Source organism: Mesoplodon mirus, assembly GCF_964341445.2.
Source record: "Mesoplodon mirus genome assembly, chromosome: 9".
Lineage (NCBI taxonomy): Eukaryota > Metazoa > Chordata > Mammalia > Artiodactyla > Ziphiidae > Mesoplodon > Mesoplodon mirus.
In genome coordinates this window covers 107,163,681-107,186,128 of record NC_138985.1, presented here as the reverse complement: position 1 = coordinate 107,186,128, position 22,448 = coordinate 107,163,681, and the positions used below count along the sequence as shown (strand labels likewise).

At 39.0% G+C, this 22,448-nt stretch overlaps 1 protein-coding gene across 1 annotated transcript in view; it reads right to left on the bottom strand.

Moving 5' to 3' along the window:
- LOC309810308 (contactin-associated protein-like 2) overlaps positions 1–22,448 on the bottom strand; it is a gene marked incomplete at both ends in the record, with an annotated part of 613,462 nt that overhangs the window by 483,454 nt on the left and 107,560 nt on the right. The window contains one exon of the mRNA XM_082632268.1: positions 19,481–19,652. Within this exon, the coding sequence (XP_082488394.1) occupies positions 19,481–19,652 (172 nt within the window). The remainder of the gene's footprint in view (positions 1–19,480; positions 19,653–22,448) is intronic.

Below are 22,448 nucleotides of genomic sequence, written 5' to 3'. Positions count from 1 at the left end.
GTTTAGGCTCTCACCACCTTTGCTCAGACATCAGAGCAAATGTCAGTAATGCAAAACTGACTTCCCTGAAAATCCTTCAATGATTCCTTACTGACTGGAGGATAAATTATAATTTTTTCAGTAGGCCTGTTTCCAGTCAGTTCTCCCTAAATATCTAGCCTCAGATCTCCACATGAAATTTCTAGCTTCACACTAGTAGCTGCTAATGTCTGGAAGACTCTGCTATAACTACCCGAGCTCCCTGTGGGTCCCCACGTCACTCACACCTGCATCCTTCTGCATCTGCTTTCTGTCTACCTAAAAAGTCCTTCCTGTGTGCCTGTGACCTGCTCCTCTGTATGAGATCCTCCATCCTAATCTTGACCCCTGGCTGAATTAGAAGTGCCATCCCTCTGCATACTTCAATTTGGGCATTTCCCAGTGTCTTCAATAATAATAATAATTTTTTAAATGTCCGTCTCTTTTATTAGCCAGTAAGGATGCAGGCTCCATAAGGTGACATCTTATTCATCAAGGCTAACACTATCCTTGGCACATGGTAGGTTATCAGTGAAGGACTGTGGGATGAATGGATAAGGGAATGAATGAATGACATGTCTTTCCACCTCTTCCTTGACCCCCTACACAAACTTTCTGCACTAATTCAAATAGTCACCTTATTGTTTCAGAAATATGGAATGGTCATCTGTGCTTCCACAATTCTGCTTATGCTTTTGCTTTGGCCTGGGATATTCCTCTGGGACTACAGTTCCTTTAAAGTTCAACATATTTCTTTGAAGCCTCCACCAGCCACTGGAGCCCACAGTGATTCTCCCTTCATTAATTTCCTATGAAAACAATTATCTGTAATGATTATGAAGCACAGGCTTCTTACATAGCTTTTTAAGTTGTTATGAATGTTTCATATTTCCATGGCTAAAGTAGTACATTCCCCATGAGAAGAGACCCCATTCTGCATCTCTTGAGTTCCTCACTGTGTACGTCAGTAACAGCGCTCTTACCATCCCGGGATATTAACAAATGTCTCTTGCTTAATAAAATATAGTTGGCCCTCTGTATCCATGGGTTCCACGTTTGTGAGTTCAACCAACATCAGGTCAAAAGTATTTGGAAAAAACATTCCAGGAAGTTCCAAAAAGCAAAATTACATAGCATTTACATAGTATGTACAACAACTTACACAGACTTTACATTGTATTAGGCATTGCAAGTAATCTAAAGATGATTTAAAGTTTACAAGAGGATGTGCATAGGTTATATGCAAATACTACACTACTTCATATAAGGGACTTGAGCATCTACAGATTTTGGTATCCTGGGGGGTCCTAGAACCAATCATCAGCGTACATAGAGAGACGACTGTATAATAACTATGTGAAAGGAATTTGCCTCTTTGTGTATGGTGTCTCCATCTAACCTTGGAAATGTCATACTTTAAGATTTTAAAGGTTTTTTTTTTAATTTTCTAATTTTCAAATGCCTGAAGTTTCAAGAAAAAATAATTCACTTTGATGTCATGTCTATTTGCTCAGGAGGGGTCTTAGTGAAGTGTGTCCTCCATGAGAATAGTTTTCATGTTGATGAAGCCCTTTGGGGACTATGCCAAAGGATCAAACATCATGAAGCTACTGGAGTAAAAGTTTACAGGCACCACTTGTTTAAGGCAAACTAAGTTAATCTTATAAACAAATGTTGCATTGTACTTAGAGGGTCTCTCCTTTATCACAACTGTAGATTATGATCTATTTAAATCAATCTATTTTCTGATTAAGACACCCTTCTCAGATACTACAATTTGTCTGTTAAAATTTATTACAGATTTGCTTTTCAACAACATTCCAAACAAACATGCACATATTCCCCACCCCTTCCATCTGTATTCCCCTCTTGCTCATGTAACATTCTTTTTGATGTAAGCAGGATTTGGTAAACAAAATGAGATTCAGACTCTAGTAAGTTCCTCAATGAATTCACAGACACAGACAATGAAGAAGTATTTATCTCTAATAGGACAATGAGTACCTTGCAGAATTTTAAACAATGTTACCTAAAACATTTAGCTTGTTAACCCTCCTGAAACTAGTTTTTAGGTAGTATAAATACAATCACAGGGAGAGGAAGTATTTTTGTTCAATTAACAAATGAAATTAACAAATGAAATAAAAATAATGACAAGTCCCAAGTCTTAATAAAGCTGTTTTTCCTGGCACAGAAAAATCTATGACTACTCTCTCCTTCTTCTCAGGTCATGGATAATTTAAATAGCAAAGGAAAATTCTCAAAGAAAATATCATTTTAAAACTGCAATAATAAATAGACAGCATTGTTTAAATTTTATCCTGATTTCTACTTTAATGAAAGTAGATAATGTCCCATATCAATAAACCAGAAAGCAATGTGAATTAAGTTTTCCTTTCTTTCTTCCTTCCTTCCCTTTGTTTTCTTTATCTTCCTTTCCTTTCTATCTTCCTCCTTCCCTTTCTTCCTTTTTTCCTTTCTTCTTCTCTCCTTCCCTCCTTCTCTCTCTCTCTCTCTCCCTCTATTATTTGAAATATAGAAAGCAAAAGACAAAAGAGAATTCTACTTCCTTATTTTTCCAGATTAGAGAAGAAGTAAAGAAACTAAACATTAGTAGGATACTTACCTTAATCATTTTAATTAACTTAAAACCCTTCATCATGTAAATTCAATAACTCACTTCCAGAGGGATTTGCTCTGGAGTCATTGGGTATGGGCCCACTAATTGGAACTGTTTTTTTGATGAACCATTTCCATCACCCTTGATTTCCAGTCTTGGCTTCTTAAAGTGTAGTGAAAACTAAAGTCACCCAGGAACCTGCAAATTTTTACATTGGCCTTGTCCGTCATACCTAAACTGGTGGTTTTGTTTGTTTCTGGCCACTTGCTTTTCTAAAACTTTTAAATTTGGCTTTAATGGAAACTACTTCTTTCTGTCCCTACCTACTTAAAGTGTAGTTAGTATTTAATTGGACCATGTTATTACAATAACAAGTATGACTTGCTTAAACATACCTGAGGAAGAACACCTAACTCCTACACAGCATGTGGGAGAGTACAAGGGGTGAAAGATGGTAGCCTACTAGCTCCAGCTCTTCATCCACCAGGCTATGGGATCATTCCCTATATTTTACAAAGTGAATGGTTGAGTGTCTACTAATCCATAAGGTCGGTTTAAGGGGAGGGCAGTTAAATGAGTTCTTAGAGTTCATTCAGAATTTTGCAATATAGTTAAGAAACTGACAAAAGCAATTATCTTAAGAAGAAAATATTTGTTAAGGCAGATGTTTAAAATATATTCTTTAATTACTTGTTTTTGTCTTTATTTTTCAGGTAATCTAATATCAAAAACAAGAAATAAAATTTAAGGACTCATTTAAATCTCTCTGTAGTTGATTTAGCTACATGTTAAAATTATTTATCTTTTTCCTTCCTGCTTATCTTCAAAGACATAACTATTGTCTGACATTACTTCTATGCACCGGGCCCTCCTTGGGATTTAAATGTCAAAGCACAGCTATATGCCACACCAAAAGCAAATATAGTTTTCTTTTGTCCTAATACATGCAATACATCAAAGAAGAATAAGGCTGCTGTTGAATCTTAAGACAGTTAATTCAACTTTCTTTTTTTCCCTTTTCTCCTAGGGGAGTTATCTCCTCTGGCATTTCACTACTGTATTTTCTCATTAAAAATAAGTTTTGTCATTCTTTCCTGTTGATTAGAAGCGGGTGCTGGGAGTGCTATAAGCAGACAAGAAAAAGAATCACACTGAAGGCAGTGGAATTCCAGAGCTGCTTATATCACTTTGGACTTGATGCATAAAGAAAGGAGCCATGTGCCTCCAAAAGACTGCCCTCTTAGTCATATAAAGAGAACACGGGAAGGACCATTAAAGCACGGCTGACCTTTCCCATTAAACTAAAGAAGGCTCTTGACTTCTCTGGCCTTGACATCCTCTGAGGGTAGAGCTCAGAAGGTGTGGAGGGAATCTGCACCAATCTGACATCTTGCTGTGGTGCCACCCCAGGGGAAAAGGATTCTGATTCCTAACAGAAGCAGATTTCCAGTGCAAGAAGTCCATGGGCCCAGCGGCCCCAGCATCCTGCCACCCCTATCTCCTTTAGTAGCGCTTCTGAACATTTCAGAGAGGAAGACTCCAGGAATGTGTGTGGTGAGAGCCGTGTGGCTGACAGAGTCGTGGTGCTCCGGCCGGGTGTCAGGCCTGAGCCTCAGAGGGGAGAGAGGTGAGTTCCAGACACTGGTCCACCAGAGACCTCCCAGCCCCATGTAATATCAATCGGCAAGAGCTCTCCCAGAGATCTCCATCTCAATGCTAAGACCCAGGTCCACTCAATGACCAGCAAGCTCCAGTGCTGGACGCCCCATGCCAAACAACTAGCAAGACAGGAACACAAACCCACCCATTAGCAGAGAGGCTGCCTAAAATCGTAATAAGTTCACAGACACACCAAAACACACCACTGGACTCGGTCCTGCCCACCACAAAGACAAGATCCAGCCTCATCCACCAGAACACAGGCACCGGTCCCCTCCACCAGGAAAGCTACACAACCCACTGAACCAACCTTAGCCACTGGGGACAGACACCAAAAACAACGGGAACTACGAACTGCAGCCTGTGAAAAGGAGACCCCAAACACAGTAAGTTAAGCAATATGAGAAGACAGAGAAACACGCAGCAGGTGAAGGAGCAAGATAAAAACCCACCAGACCCAACAAATGAAGAGGAAATAGACAGTCTACCTGAAAAATAATTCAGAATAATGATAGTAAAGATGATCCAAAATCTTGGAAATAGAATGGAGAAAATACAAGAAATGTTTAACAAGGACCTAGAAGAACTAAAGAGCAAACAAACAATGACGAACAACACAATAAATGAAATTAAAAACTCTCTAGAAGGGATCAATAGCAGAATAAATGAAGCAGAAGAATGGATAAGTGACCTTGAAGATAAAATAGTGGAAATAACTACGGCAGAACAGAATAAAGAAAAAAGAATGAAGACAATTGAAGACAGTCTCAGAGACCTCAGGGACAATATTAAACACACCAACAATCGAATTATAGGGGTCCCAGAAGAAGAAGAGAAAAAGAAAGGGACTGAGAAAATATTTTAAGAGATTATAGTTCAAAACTTCCCTAATATGGGAAAGGAAATAGTTAATCAAGTCCAGGAATCACAGAGAGTCCCATATAGGATAAATCTGAGGAGAAACATGCCAAGACACATATTAATCAAACTATCAAAAATTAAATACACAGAAAAAATATTAGAAGCAGCCAGGGAGAAGCAACAAATAACATACAAGGGAATCCCCATAAGGTTCACAGCTGATCTTTCAGCAGAAACTCTGCAAGCCAGAAGTGAGTGGAAAGACATATTTAAAGTAATGAAAGGGAAAAACCTATAACCAAGACTACTCTACCCAGCAAGGATCTCATTCAGATTCGATGGAGAAATTAAAACCTTTACAGACCAGTAGAAGCTAAGAGAATTCAGCACCACAAAACCAGCTTTACAACAAATGCTAAAGGAACTTCTCTAGGCAAGAGACACAAGAGAAGGAAAAGACCTAGAATAACAAACCCAAAACAATTAAGAAAATGGTAATAGGAACATACATGCCAATAATTACCTTAAATGTAAATGGATTAAATGCTCCCACCAAAAGACACAGACTGGCTGAATGGGTACAAAAACAAGACTAATATATATGCTGTCTAGAAGAGACCCTCTTCAGACCTAGGGATACATACAGACTGAAAGTGAGGGGATTGAAAAAGATATTGAATGCAAATGGAAATCAAAAGAAAGCTGGAGTAGCAGTTCTCATATCAGACAGAACAGACTTTAAAACAAAGACTATTACAAGAGGCAAAGAAGGACACTACATAATCATCAAGGGATCAATCCAGCAAAAAGATATAACAATTGTAAATATTTAACCACCCAACATAGGAGCACCTCAATGCATAAGGCAAATGCTAACAGCCATAAAAGGGGAAATCGACAGTAACACAATAATAGTAGGGGATTTTAACAGCCCTCTTTCACCAATGGACAGATCTTCCAGAATGAAAATAAAAAAGAAAACACAAGATTTCAATGACACATTAAACAAGATGGACATAACTGATATTTATACGACAGTCCATCCAAAAATAACAGAATACACTTTCTTCACAAATGCTCATGGAACATTCTCCAGGATAGATCATATCTTGGGTCACAAATCAAGCCTTGGTAAATTTAAGAAAACTGAAATCATATCAAGTATCTTCTCCAACCACAACACTATGAGACTAGATATCAATTATAGGAAGAAAACTGTAAAAAAATACAAACACATGGAGGCTAAACATTACACTACTAAATAACCAAGTGATGACTGAAGGAATCAAAGACGAAATCAAAAAATACCTAGAAATAAATGACAAAGAAAACACGATGACCCAAAACCTATGGGATGCCGCAAAAGCAGTTCTAAGACAGAAGTTTACAGCAATACAATCCTACCTCAAGAAACAAGAAAAATCTCAAATAAACAACCGTAACCTTACACTTAAAGCAATTAGAGAAAGAAGAACAAAAAACACACTAAAGTTAGCAGAAGGAAACAAATCATAAAGATCAGATCAGAAATAAATGAAAAAGAAATGAAGGAAATGACAGCAAAGATCAATAAAACTAAAAGCTGATTCTTTAAGAAGATAAACAAAATTGATAAACCATTAGCCAGACTCATCAAGAAAAAAAGGGAGAAGACTCAAGTCAACAGAATTAGAAATGAAAAAGGAGAAGTAACAACTGACATTGCAGAAATACAAAGGATCATGAGAGATTACTACAAGCAACTCTATGCCAATAAAATGGACAATCTGGAAGAAATGAACAAATTCTTAGAAAAGCATAACCTTCCGAGACTGAACCAGGAAGAAATACAAAATATAAACAGACCAATCACAAGCTCTGAAATTGAAACTGTGATTAAAAATCTTCCAACAAACAAAAGCCCAGAACCAGATGGATTCACAGGCACATTCTGTCAAACATTTAAAGAAGATCTAACACGTATCCTTCTCAAACTCTTCCAAAATATAGCAGAGGGAGGAACACTCCCAAACTTATCCTATGAGGCCACCATCACCCTGATACCAAAACCAGAAAAAGTCGTCACAAAAAAAGAAAACTACAGGCCAATATCACTGATGAACATAGATGCAAAAATCCTCAACAAAATACTAGCAAACAAAAATCAGCTGCACATTAAAAGGATCATACACCATGATCAATTGGGGTTTATCCCAGGAATGCAAGGATTCTTCAATATATGCAAATCAAACAATGTGATACAACATATTAACAGATTGAAGCATAAAAACCACATGATCATCTCAGTAGATTCAGAAAGAGCTTTTGACAAAATTCAACACCCATTTATGATAAAAACTCTCCAGAAAGTAAGCATAGCGGGAATTACCTCAACATAATAAAGGCCATGTATGACAAACCCACAGCCAACATCATTTGCAATGGTGAAAAACTGAAACCATTTCCACTAAGATCAGGAAGAAGACAAGGTTGCCCACTCTCACCACTATTATTCAACATAGTTTTGGAAGTTTTAGCCACAGCAATCAGAGAAGAAAAGAAATAAAAGGAATCCAAATCAGAAAACAACAAGTAAAGCTGTCCCTGTTTGCAGATGACATGATACAATACACAGAGAATCCTAAAGATACTACCAGAAAGCTACTAGAGCTAGTCAATGAATCTGCTAAAGTAGCAGGATACAAAATTAATGCACAGAAATCTCTTGCATTCCTATACACTAATGATAAAAAATCTGAAAGAGAAATTAAGGAAACACTCCCATGTACCATTGCAACAAAAAGAATAAAATACCTAGGAATAAACCTAGCAAAGGAGACAAAAGACCTGTATGCAGAAAACTATAAGACACTGATGAAAGAAATTAAAGATGATAAAAACAGATGGCGAAATATACCATGTTCTTGGACTGGAAGAATCAACATTGTGAAAATGACTAAACTACCTAAAGCAACATACAGATTCAATGCAATCCCTACCAAACTACCACTGGCATTTTTCACAGAACTGGAACAAAAAATTTCACAATTCGTAATGGAAACACAAAAGACCCCGAGTAGCCAAAGCTATCTTGAGAAAGAAAAATGGAGCTGGAGGAATCAGGCTCCCTGACTTCAGACTATACTGCAAAGCTACACTAATCAAGACAGTATGGAACTGGCATGAAAACAGAAATGTAGATCAACGGAACAGGACAGAAAGCCCACAGATAAACCCACACACCTACAGGTAACTAATCCATGACAAAGGAGGCAAGGATATACAATGGAGAAAAGACAGCCTCTTCAATAAGTGGTGCTGGGAAAACTGGACAGCTACATGTAAAAGAATGAAATTAGAACAGCCCCTAACACCATACACAAAAATAAACTCAAAAGGGATTAAAGACCTAAATATAAGGCCAGACACTATCAAACTCTTAGAGGAAAACATAGGCAGAACACTCTATGACATAAATCACATCAAGATCCCTTCTGACCCACCTCCTAGAGAAATGGAAATAAAAACAAAAATAAATGGGACCTAATGAAACTTAAAAGCTTTTGCACAGCAAAGGAAACCATAAAGAAGATAAAAGACAACCCTCAGAATGGGAGCAAATATTTGCAAACGAAGCAACTGACAAAGAATTAATCTCTAAAATACACAAGTAGCTCATGCAGCTCAATATCAAAAAAACAAACAACCCAATCCAAAAATGGGCAGAAGACCTAAACAGACATTTCTCCAAAGAAGATATACAGATTGCCAACAAACACTTGAAGGATGCTCAACGTCGCTAATCATTAGAGAAATGCAAATCAAAACTACAATGAGCGGGCTTCCCTGGTGGCGCAGTGGTTGAGAGTCCGCCTGCCGATGCAGGGGACACGGGTTCGTGCCCCGGTCCGGGAAGATCCCACGTGCTGCGGAGCGGCTGGGCCCGTGAGCCATGGCCGCTGAGCCTGCGCCTCCGGAGCCTGTGCTCCGCAATGGGAGAGGCCACAACAGTGAGAGGCCCGCGTACCGCAAAAAAAAAAAAAACTACAATGAGGTATCACCTCACATGGGTCAGAATGGCCATCACCAAAAGCTCTAGACACAATCAATGCCAGAGGGTGTGGAGACAAGGGAGCCCTCTTGCACTGCTGGTACGGATGTGAATTGGTAGAGCCACTGTGGAGAACAGTGTGGAGGTGCCTTAGAAAACTGAAAAGTGAACTACCATACGACCCAGCAATCCCACTACTGGGCATACACCCTGAGAACACCATGATTCAAAAAGAGCCAGTTACCACAATGCTCATTGCAGCTCTATTTACAATAGCCACGACATGGAAGCAACTTAAGTGTCCATCGACAGGGGGCTTCCCTGGTGGCGCAGTGGTTGAGAGTCCGCCTGCCGATGCAGGGGACGCGGGTTCGTGCCCCGGTCTGGGAGGATCCCACATGCCGCGGAACGGCTGGGCCCGTGAGCCATGGCTGCTGAGCCTGCGCGTCTGGAGCCTGTGCTCCGCAACGGGAGAGGCCACAACAGTGAGAGGCCCGGGTACCGCAAAAAAAAAAAAAAAAAAAAGAAGAAGTGTCCATCGACAGATGAATGGAAAAAGAAGATGTGGCACATATATACAATGGAATATCACTCAGCCATAAAAAGAAACAAAACTGAGTTATTTGTAGTGAGGTGGATGGACCTAGAGTCTGTCACACAGAGTGAAGCAAGTCAGAAAGAGAAAAACAAATATCGTATATTAATCTATATACGTGGAACCTACAAAAATGGTACAGATGAACCGGTTTGCATGGGAGAAATAGAGACACAGATGTAGCGAACAAACGTATGGACACCAAGGGGGAAAGTGGCAGGGGGTGGGGGAAAGTGGCAGGGGGTGGGGGTGGTGGGATGAATTGGGAGGTTGGGATTGACATGTATACACTAATATGTATAAAATAGAAAAGTAATAAGAACCTGCTGTATAAAAAATAAATAAAATAAAATTCAAAAAAAAAAGTGGGAGAGTGGCATGGACATATATACACTACCAAATGTAAAACAGATAGCTAGTGGGAAGCAGCTGCATAGCACAGGGAGATCAGCCCAGTGCTTTGTGACCACCTAGAGGGGTGGGATAGGGAGGGTCAGAGGGAGACCCAAGAGGGAGGGGATATGGGAACATATGTATATGTATAGCTGATTCACTTTGCTATACAGCAGAAACTAACACAACAATGTAAAGCAATTATACTCCAATAAAGATGTTAAAAAAATAATTTTGTCCCTCTAGTACTTTACTTGTACTTGAAAATGAAACCACTTTGAAATCACTTCAGAGAGGCAACTGACTTGAACATGGGTTCACCTGGGTGTGTGATACTTTTACGTCATTGAGCTTATGTTTTTTTTTGCTAAGATAGATGACTATGGTTTAAATGTTTACGTATCAACAGGATACTCCTCTCTGGACCCTTCTATAGGAAACCCCATGGCTCTGGCAATGGAGTTAAAGACTAAAGGTGAGTCTGGGTTTAGCTTGGAAGGCCAAGAAAATTTATACAGAGATCCATGCTTCTAACACCAGAAATGAATCAGACCTAGCATGAGGAAACAGGGCTTTCCAGAAATCTACTAATAAATCATTTGATTAAGCTCAAAGAAGGAAAGAACACAGCCATTTGCAATATAAAATGGATGGAATCCCAGGTGGGGAGTCAACTGAGATAAGGTGAAGAGACAAAGTAAACATACCCAGAATAAAGAATCACAATATGAACTGTCATATATGAAAATTAAAACTGAATTACGTAACTAGTCTTTTTTTGTTTTTTATTTTGAGCTAGAGATCTGGTTTTAGGACCCTGAATACCTTCTATCCTAAGGGTGTTTTTGAAGGGTGTTTTCCAAAAAGAAATCTAGCTTCATGCCTGGAAAACTGCTTGCTGGCTCCAGTTCTCAGGGAATGAGTTCCAGCTGACCTGTTCTTTGCTCCTTTCAAGTGTGATGGGATCAGAGCCACGATGAAGTCAGAATTGAACAGGCGTGAAGTTCTGAATAATCTGAAGTTTATCTGAGGGACTTTCTGCCTCCTTTACCGTTTTGCGTAATTATCATGAAGTGAAAGTAAGATATTCCCGGAAACCTACAGTTTTGTAACAAGAATCTAATGATAGAAGACAAAATGATCCCAGTGTTAAAGGAGCAGTAGCACACTTTGACACCAGCCTAAGTGACCACATGAACATTTGTAAAGAAGAATGCAAGGAACCGTCAGCCTGCACATCTATGGAAAGGTGCCAGAGCCACAGGGTGGCAATTTGCAGGTAGCAATATCCAGGTGAAACAGAAAGGAAATCTGGCATAAATAGTGTCACTGCAGAAATACTCATGTGTGTGAGAAAAGCCTTCCTTTCCCTAGAGCAAAAATAATTTTTAGATATTTCAAGTCAAAGTTTTGATTTTATTTATTTTTCTTGTTCAGTGGATCAGCGACATGTTTCACAAGGAGTGGGGGCTGGGAGAGTTCACCTCTGGACCCTGGACCGGAACAAAAAGTTAGTAGACATGCAGATTCAATTTTGGGAAGATGGTCTAAAACCCTGGGGCTCTGGGGTTGAAAGAGGTCTGTCTTTGAGAACAAAAGAGAGGAACATAGTATTAGCACAGCATAAGGTCTGATCAACGACCCTCCCCCTCCACTACCTCAGCATTAAAGCTCCAGGAAGAAATGTTCACTGAGTGACCTTTAATAAGTGTTTATTGACTGAATGAATCTCAACAGAGACTTCGAAATCCTCTGGCAGTGGTGGCTTGTGCCTTGCTTTCCGCCTTTGGGAATCTGAATTATAAGAGGCCCCATGTCAGCCTGAGGTGTACAGAGCAGATACAGAGCATGATATGCTGAGTCAGAGGGGGGCCTAAGATAGTTATCCCCACTCCCCACTCCCACTCAGCTTGTACACAGTTTGCAAGAGATCTCAAAATCACTGCATGTCCCTATGGGGGTCTATAAAAGTGCTTGGGTGGCTGGTAGACCAGAAAGGGGACTTAGGAGAAGATCAGTGCCCAGAAGGTACATGGATCTTGAGTGACCAACCATCATGGTTTTCCCAGAACTGCGGGGTTTCTCCAGGTAAAGGGTTCTCAATCCTAAAAGCAAGACAGTCCTTGACAAACTGGGACAGCTTACCTTCTTACCAAAATCCCAAAACGTGAGCCCAGCAGGAGCCAAGGCTCATCCCACAGCCAGGAGGAAGAACTGCCAGAGCAGTGGGGAGCCCAGCAGGAACCCGAGTAGAGCACATGGAGCAGACCCCAATCCTCTGATGATGTTACATAGTTAGCTGGGCCCGGCCCAAGGGCTATGCTGGGGGAGTCAAGGAGGACACTTAAAACGGGACAGCAGCCCCGAATGGGAGCTTGGCCTTTGACTAAGTTTGAATCCCATACTGACTTATATATATAGTTATTAGGGTACCCGAAGGTATGCATGTGCTCCGATATTTCTTTTTTGCTGCTATTGACTGGAAATGGGAGCTTATGAACAAATGAAGATCAATTTTAGAAAAAAAAATGTTACATGTATTCTTCATCTCAGGACTGTAAATCTTAAACCTGCTTTTATAAGAAGTCATGACCTCCTTCTGAACTGTTAGTATTAATCTATTTATTCATTGTTCACCTTTCCAGCAGAGTTAGCTTAGTTTTGAAGCACCTCACACTGTATCTACCCAACCCTCATTTACGTGCTCTTATAAAAAATCATATACTTTCCTTTCAAGGAAAAAAATATCCAACAAACTGGGTAGGTGTTCTTGAAAAGAAAGCACTGAATTAAAAAACAAAAACCGGGTCTGTGATGATGCATTTCCATCCAAAAATAAAATGAAGACTTAATTACTAACTCAGAAATAGGATCCAGTCTCTTCGCAGTTTCTCAAGGGGTAATTTTGTGGGCTGTACTTAAGCTGGGATGTCTACTCTTCCTTTTCTGCTTTCTGTGCTATCCAGAATGTTTACTGGTTTTGTTTCTTAATATATTTACAAGGAAGGTTATAGAAAAGGTATAGAAGATTCTAATTCTAATGAACTACTTTTACCAGGTTTTCTACCAGATGCTGACTAACGATATGAATTTGCTTTGGCCTCTAAACAGCCATTTAGTCCCCAGGTTCCGATCTCTAGGGGACATCACTGGCATGCAACTTAATATATCCTAAAATAAATTTACCATCTTTTCTTTCAAAGCCATTTCCATAATTAGGAATTTGTTGTTCTGTGTTCTAGTAAAATGATGGCATTGGTTTATTTTAGACATGGAGGATGAAAAAAGGACAGATGCTTTCAGCTCCAAGAAAAATAATATTTGACTCACAGTGACTTGAATAAACCAGGATTGCTTTTTTCCTCACACAAAAAGGAGTGAAGGTGGTTGCTGACTGTGGTTCACTGGAGCTCTGGTTTTCTTGATCATACAGCTCCAGGCACGGTGTCTGCATTTGAACAAGGACAGTGCAGAGTAACAGGGGACCTCTGTATCCGAAAAATAAAAGTTTTCTCAGAACACCTTAGCTGACTTCTGTGTACCTCTCATTAGCCAGGACTGTGTCACATCATCACTGCGGATGACAAAGAAAAAAAAAAATCTCTCCCTGGCAGCTAATCTATGAGGGTGATCTTAGGATTGATATAAGTCACAGATAGCAAAATGGACTTTACTGTTACTCACAAAACAGAAAAAAAATTGCCAAACCAGTCATGAACACCACTTACTTCAGCTCAAAATATTTTAACACCAGCTTCTCCATTCCATGTGACGTGAATCAGAATCACAGACAAACAAGCAAGAGCTCTGCAGGGATTCACAAGTTCTACCCTGTACTGCAGCAACTCTTCTAGTTTATAAATTATGACCAGTACCTGCCAGAACCCTCCCAGGACTGACTCAGACCCCCGATACCCTTTCCTCACTCCCTTCCTCTCCGCCACCTCCCTCTGAGAAGACCCTTGGTTCTCTTTTGGTTCCCACTTGCAGGAGGAAGTAAATAAACCTAACTTTAGTTATAGGAGTGTTTTTGCAGGCTTTTGCCTCTCAGATTTTCACACCCAGAAAGAGGATAGAGAGAAGTGGGTCGAGGACAGGAGGTGAGTCTGGTGCCTGAAGATGTTTGCCACAGGGAACCAACAATGTGAGGGCGCAAAGGAGCAGATAAAAAATGGTACTCATGCAAGGAGAAACAAGGAGATTATCTGCTAGATATCTTACTGTTTATGGAGAATATTCTAGCAACTGAGCGTTTGATGAAGTCCTCCTCCCTAAGAGCAGGGTCTCACCCGAAGGGTAAGGCTACAGGCTCCTGACATTGGAAGAGGCTTCCTGCCCACTACTCACCCTCTCTCTTTCCAGTTCTCCTGCTGTTTATGAAATACAGCTGAAGAAACCAGAGGTCTTCAATAGATAAGCACAATATTTTGTCAGATGCAACACCTCATTGTTTAATCTGCAGATGTGTGCTTGTACAATACATGTATCCAACTGCCTTCTTGAAATGTCCACTTAGATGTCCAATAGACCTTTCAACTCATGCCCGACAGTGAATTCCTGATTTTTTCTTCCACCCCATGACTAATCTTCTCTACCACTAGCCTTCCCACTGGAGGACATGGTAACTCCTTCCTTCCAGTTACTGTTACCAAATCATTTCGGTTTATCCTTATATCTTCTCTTCCTCTCATGCCTCGAAACCAATCCATTAAGAAACCCTACAGACCAACCCTTCTCAGTATATTCAGAATTGACCACATGACACTACCTCTTGTGCTCACAGCACCCCAGTCTTAGGCCACCAGCACCTCTCACCTGGATTACTATGACAGGCTCCCTGCTTCTACCTGTCCTCCTCCCACAGCCAGAGTTATCCTTTAAAAATGTAAGCTGAAGCATGCCACTGCTCTACTCAGAAACCTGCAATGACTCCCGAGTTCTCTCAGAATAAAAGCCGGATCCTTACAGTTACCTACAGGTCTCCAGGCCCTGGCCTCTAGCACTGCTCTGGCCTCCTCTTATGTGGCTCTGCTCCTGTCCTTCCAAACTTGCCACCCTGGCCCCTTGCTAACCCCAGATGACACCAGGCAGCCTTGTTGCATTGACTACTCTCTCAGCCTGTAATGGTCTTTCCCCAAATTGGTGAATTCTATTGAACTAATATTTGAGGCTAACTCTGACCAACCTATTTAAACAGCAACTCAACACCAATCTGTTGAAATGCCAGTCCTCCTTGATTTGCTCAACTTTTTTCTTTCCTTTTTTATAGCACTTATTCCTTCTAACTTACTATAATCTTTATTTATCATGTCTGTGCTCCCTCCCCTTCGCCCAGAATGTGAGCTTCACAAGTGCAAGGATCTTTGTCTGTGTTGTTCAACGATTTATCCTAAGTGCCTAGAACAGTGTCTGGCACCATGGATGCACTCAGAAAATACTACTGAACAAATAATTCTATAGCTTGTCATGCTTGCTCTTTCCTTGATTCAATGCTGTGTTCAGAAAGCAAACAAATAAACAAAACAAGGCACATGTAAATCCACACCCAAAAAAAGAAAAATATCTTCATAGGATATTTCAGTATGACACATAGCAAGACTCCTTTAGAATCATCTTCCCAAACTATTTTCCTAAGTTCTACTCATAAAATCATTGCAGCTGCTCCTATAATCTCTAAACATTTTATAAAAATCATGCCTGTGATTTCTAATTTTTTACCCTATATTTTCATTTACGCTTTTTAAATTTTTTTCAAAAATAGCTCTCAAATCAATCAAGCTGAAATTTGGAAGGATAAAAGTAAGAAAGAGACAGTGTAGGCTTGCTTAGGGAGAATTTAGGCAGTCTGAAAATAAAATGGTAGAGATCAGGCAGTTGCAAAGTCTCAGTCAGTGAGGGGGGAAAAGATCAAACCAGAGAAAAGCCAGGGATGTATCATTAAAATGTTATCTGATGGGTCACAGCTATGTGAGGACAGGGTAACGTCACTGGTACTCTCATATGCAAAGACACAGATTAAGGGTGAGCTCATCAATGAGCCCCTCAACGGTTTGAATAAGGTGAATACAGCCCTGTATCATACATGCAAAAACACAGCACTTCACAGATTAAGATTCTGAACTGGGCACATTTTGGGTGAATAAAGGAATCTGCTATTTCACACATTGGTAATTAATGTGCGGAAATCATTGCCCTGGTGATCATTTCAAAATATATGTAAATATCAAATCATTACATTGCACACCTGAAATGAATATAATGTTATATGTCAATTATACCTAAAAAAAGAAGTCATTGTCCTCAAAAAGTAAGACAAGCAGAAAACGTATTCAATAGTGGATTTAGCAAATTTGTGATGCATCAGAGGTGACTACTTCCCTGCAGCCACTCTTCCGGGTTATCACCCTGGAGGATAAGAAAGACATATTCCTTGTTCTGTCAGCTACAGGATACTTGGCAACATAGACAGTTGCATGATGCCAGTTTGGCAAAAAACTATTTTGTATATTTCTCTACCTGCCAAAAATTGAAATTTGCAACCCCTATTCTACATCGTCTCTTGTGTTCTTCTCCTTACCAGGAGTGCCTGGTTCGTTTATCAAAATCTTCTTCTGGAGATATTTTAACTCCTAATCTTGCCATGGGGGTAAAACAGTAAAATCTCAATACCTCACCTGCACTTCTTTGGTAGCAAACAATTTACATTTAGTGCCCAGGAAACATGCTGTTTGAAGTGAAATAGCAACACCACCATAAAATCTAGCAGTTTACGAAAGCTGGATGAACTAACTTGGGTATCATTCACAGAAGTTATTGTATCATTAAAGTTACTGACATGGAAAATGAACAAGGTACTAAAATGACTCAATATACTGTCTATTACTAAGAAGGAAAATCTTCCTGTATGGAAAACCATTATTAAAATTTATGAATACACATCTAATATCAGAATATATTATCTTAAAACATTCATCTCTCAGTTTTTGTGATTATTGCCACCACTTGCTTTAGGCAGAAATAACAGCTATTACATTATTGATGGTTCAAAAATTAGGAGTATATTTTTATTAAAATTGTTTGCTGTTCTGTTTAAATATAAACTGTTTAGGCTATCAGGACCCATATCTGCATATATGTAATAAAAATAAGCACTATGTTATGTTTTATTATAAACATATTAAAGCTTTAAAAAGTTACATTCTACAATGCTCAACATCATTAATCATTAGAGAAATGCAAATCAAAACTACAATGAGATATCATCTCACACCAGTCAGAATGGCTATCATCACAAAATCTAGAAACAATAAATGCTGGAGAGGGTGCAGAGAAAAGGGAACACTCTTGCGCTGCTGGTGGGAATGTGAATTGGTACAGCCACTATGGAGAACAGTATGGAGGTTCCTTAAAAAACTACAAATAGAACTACCATATGACCCAAGCAATCCCACTACTGGGCATATACCCTGAGAAAACCATAATTCAAAAAGAGTCATGTACCAAAATGTTCATTGCAGCTCTATTTACAATAGCCCGGAGATGGAAACAACCTAAGTGTCCATCATCGGATGAATGGATAAAGAAGATGTGGCACATATATACAATGGAATATTACTCAGCCATAAAAAGAAACGAAATTGAGCTATTTGTAATGAGGTGGATGGACCTAGAGTCTGTCATACAGAGTGAAGTAAGTCAGAAAGAGAAAGACAAATACCGTATGCTAACACATATATATGGAATTCAAGAAAAAAAAAAAGGCATGAAGAACCTAGGGGTAAGACAGGAATAAAGACACAGACCTACTAGAGAATGGACTTGAGGGTATGGGGAGCGGGAAGGGTAAGCTGTGACAAAGTGAGAGAGAGGCACGGACATATATGCACTACCAAACGTAAGGTAGATAGCTAGTGGGAAGCAGCCGCATAGCACAGGGAGATCAGCTCGGTGCTTTGTGACCGCCTGGAGGGGTGGGATAAGGAGGGTGGGAGGGAGGGAAACGTAAGAGGGAAGAGATATGGGAACATATGTATAACTGATTCACTTTGTTATAAAGCAGAAACTAACACACCATTGTAAAAGCAATTATACTCCAATAAAGATGTAAAAAAAAAAGTTACATTCTACAGACATCATAAACTGTAATTTACCATTCATGTGAATACTACTTTATTAAGATTATATGGAAGCAAGCTTATTTCATAATAGATGATTTTTGTATATTTTTAAGATTCATTATATGTCTTTGGATGACTTCCCCAAGGATCCCCTCTTAAATGAATTAAGATTTTTAGAGACTTAAGGTCTGTACTTTACTGGGGGCTGGCTGAGACTTATAGAACTTTTATCTTCAAAATATAAAATTAATAAAATTCTTTTCAGAATAACATAGCCCTCTCATAAAAGATTTGAAAATAGGACAGAATATCACTTAAATTCACCGGGTTAAATTCAACTCAAAATTAGATGTAGTTTGTTTGTGGGCAAAACATCTCAAAATGAAATTTTTTCATGTTGGAATGAAAGCCACTTTTTAGAAGTATGTTAAGGTAGTATATGTAATGCTGTCATAATATTTCATATAAAGGTTGTATCTTTCCACCATGTGAGAGGTCAACTAAGTTTTTACAAAAAGTTTCTCCCCAGATTTGCAAAAACTGACAAAGATGAGATCTTGTAATAATATTTCAGTATGTCTGTTTTGTAAGCAGACTCAACTACATTAAATATTCTACTTCAGTAAATCCCCATACTGCCTGCCAACACATTTTAATGTTTCTTTTCCTTCAAGAGGGGCCTTTAGAGGGGACCATATACTGAGGATGAATCATGACCAAGACAAAAAGAAGAGGGACATTTCTGCTGTGGGCATCAGAAGCAAACCTAAAAATAAACTAAGTTCCTTTTCCAGCTGTTGCTTGCAAAACTACATGCATAATGCTCACATTCACCAAGGGAGGCTGAATGGGTTAATGTGGCATCACATATTGTTCTGTCATATATAACCATGTCCTGATATAAACATCACTGCTAACATCACAAACAAAAGCCACAGGCATGGCAAACGGCTCCTGTCTCCTTACCCCTTACAGGGTTGTGTGTTCGGGTGTTTCACTTGTCCTACAACAAAAACATGAATTCTGAAAACCTGAACAATTCGAGGAAGGATGAAGACCGCTTACCTGTCTATGATGGCACACATGTCAATGCTGAACAATTCAAGGAAGAATGAAGACCGCTTACCTGTCTATGATGGCACACATGTCAATGCTGAACAATTCGAGGAAGGATGAAGACCGCTTACCTGTCTATGATGGCACACATGTCAATGCTGACATTCGCAAAGCTTCCTGGCCTCCTTTGTGCCACTTCGTATAAATTTACAAGTTGATCATCCACTTGAATGAGCTGCATGCATCCTTGGAATGAAGGCTGAAGGACAGAGTGACTTGAGTTATTCATCTGGTTCAGATAACCTGTGAAAGAGAAAAAATGGGAATGTTGAATTCTGCGTCCAGCATGCTTCACTACAATTCCTCTGGGTGTTGTCCCAGACCACAGCCATCGTATCCAACTACTGTGTTTCACTGATCCTTGCTGACGTTGTACTCAGTGTGGAAGAATGAAGTCTTTTGAGAAAACGGTATTATTTCAGGGGAAGTTGTTAAGGGTTGAACCTAGGCAAATGTTTGTCTCTGGTCTATGTCTATGAAGCATCCTTCATATTTTCTCTTTTGACATCTTCTTTTTCTCTCTGTCACATCTCTGTCCATCTGCTCACGGCTATACTTCTTCATCTGACCCTGTCTTCAGAGATGAGGATATAAAATTTTAGACCTTTCCCAACTATCCAAGCTCCTTCCTTTTATGTCTTTAATATTTTCTGTTATTTTCTTAATTCCTCAGAGGTCTGTTATTCAGATGTCAAGAAGCTAAACTTACTATTATCAGCTAAGGCGGGTTTCTTTTATAGATTAATATCTAATTCAATCCAAAGAGACATTTGCATTACAAATGATTTCCCAATTTATAAAACCCAAAGAAACATAAAGAGATAAATTTAGGCATAAGGGTCAGCCACCTTGCTCTGAATATCCATCTCATATAAGGTACCTAACATGGTATAGGTAGCATAAGTGATAAGAAGTGAAACTAAAAGCTTAAAAGAATGAATAACAAAACAAAAAAAGAAAGTTCCTATTTGGGTTAGCAACTACTGGTTCTATTACAGAGTAGGATATACATATACTAAGGTTGAGATCAGATAATTTTAAAAATTTTATTGCAAAGTAACTTTAAAATAGCACCACAAATAAATTGCCTTTACGCTTTTCAATAGAAAAAAATCATAATTCATATTATGCATAGAAAATCTGTAGGCCATATGGAATAAAATTTCTTGATCACATTAAATATCTCCACAAAGTCCCCCAAATGAACTTCACCTATCAGAGTAAATTTAAACTATAGTAATTTGTCTGCTTAAAAATCTTAAGTTATGGGCTTCTCTGGTGGCGCAGTGGTTGAGAGTCTGCCTGCTAATGCAGGGGACACGGGTTCGAGCCCTGGTCTGGGAAGATCCCACATGCCGCGGAACAACTGGGCCCGTGAGCCACAGCTACTGAGCCTGCATATCTGGAGCCTGTGCTCCAGCAACAAAAGAGGCCTCGATAGTGAGAGGCCCGCGCACCGCGATGAAGAGTGACCCCCCGCTTGCCACAACTAGAGAAAGCCCTCGCACAGAAGTGAAGAACTAACATAGCCAAAAATAAATAAATAAACAAATGTGGGTTTAAAAAAAAAAATTAAAAAAAAAACTGGAAATAATAACAGTCCTTTAAAAAACAAACAAACAAACAAAAAAATCTTAAGTTATTCACACATTCTTTTCAATCTAATATTATATCTATAGCAAAAAAACAATTTATACAAAATGGGTTGGTATCAGGATGTGCCATTAATTGGATGAAAGGGAATTTTCAATAAAAACATTGTCCAAAAAATGACAATTAAGTGATTTTTTATTTTATTTTAAATATTTATTTATTTTATTTTATTTTATTTATTTATTTTCGCTGCGCCCGGTCTTAGTTGTGGCATGCAGGATCTCTACTTGTGGCATGTGGGCTTCTTAGCTGTGGCATGTGAACTCTTAGTTGTAGCATGCATACGGGATCTAGTTTCCCCCCCAGGGATCGAACTCAGGCCCCCTGCTATGGGAGCGTGGAGTCCTACCCACTGGACCACCAGGGAAGTCCCCATTAAGTGATTTTTTTTAAATGTCCTATTGTGTTTGACTAGTAATAGTAGTTTAGAACAACAGAAATCTCCTTCTCCCTTTATTAATGGGTTACAATAATTAAAATCTAATAATTATCAATTGAATCCTCTTTAAGGATTAATCACAGAAGTGTATACAATCATTTTCCATCAACACAGTACTATGTAAAAATACGATTATACTTAATTTCTTGGCTTAAAAATAAATAAGGCTCTATTTCAATGTCAAACATATGGCTTTTTTTTTTTCTTTTCTGAGTCACTTTTTTTTTTTTTTTTGCATTTGCATTGACTTAATCCTCTCAGAAAATTGCTGATCTTAGCTAAGTGGTCTATTTAGACTAGCTGTATGCATACATATGATTTTCACTCTGTCTAATCAAGATAAAATTGAATGGAGTTTAATGTCTAAACTTAGCAAAGAGAAAACATCCAGCTGTAACTTTACTGACTATTCTTAACGAGACAATCATATGATTCTGTTTTTTGAATACTTGGGAGTCTCTAAGTATCCACACTTGAAGTATTCCAAAATGGGTAGATCTATTGTGAGAACAAGATCTTCTCAGAAGCAAGGCAGCTGCATATAATACACGGATCGCTATCAAATGGGTACAGTTAAGTTCATAAAACAAGACTTCATCGGTCACTCATAACAATGTTGTTTGGCCCTGATGAATTCTAGAGCTTGAAATTGTCAATTCCTTTCATTTTCCTACATGGGATACATTCTAGGAGAAGATAATTATAGTACAAACTACTACATGTCCATTATAACGTAGCCATGGAGACTCATGGCTCATGAAGAGGCTGTCAGTAATGACTGAAAGGAAGGTGAGGAAGCAATGTTACTGGAAATGGAAGAAAACTGGATCATTGCTATGTTGCAGTGGAAAGTTTAGCAAAACTGTGATAATGTGGAAAGGAAAACACTGTACTTAATGAACTGCATATCTAGCTAAGGACATTTCCACACAGAGTACTCTGGCGTC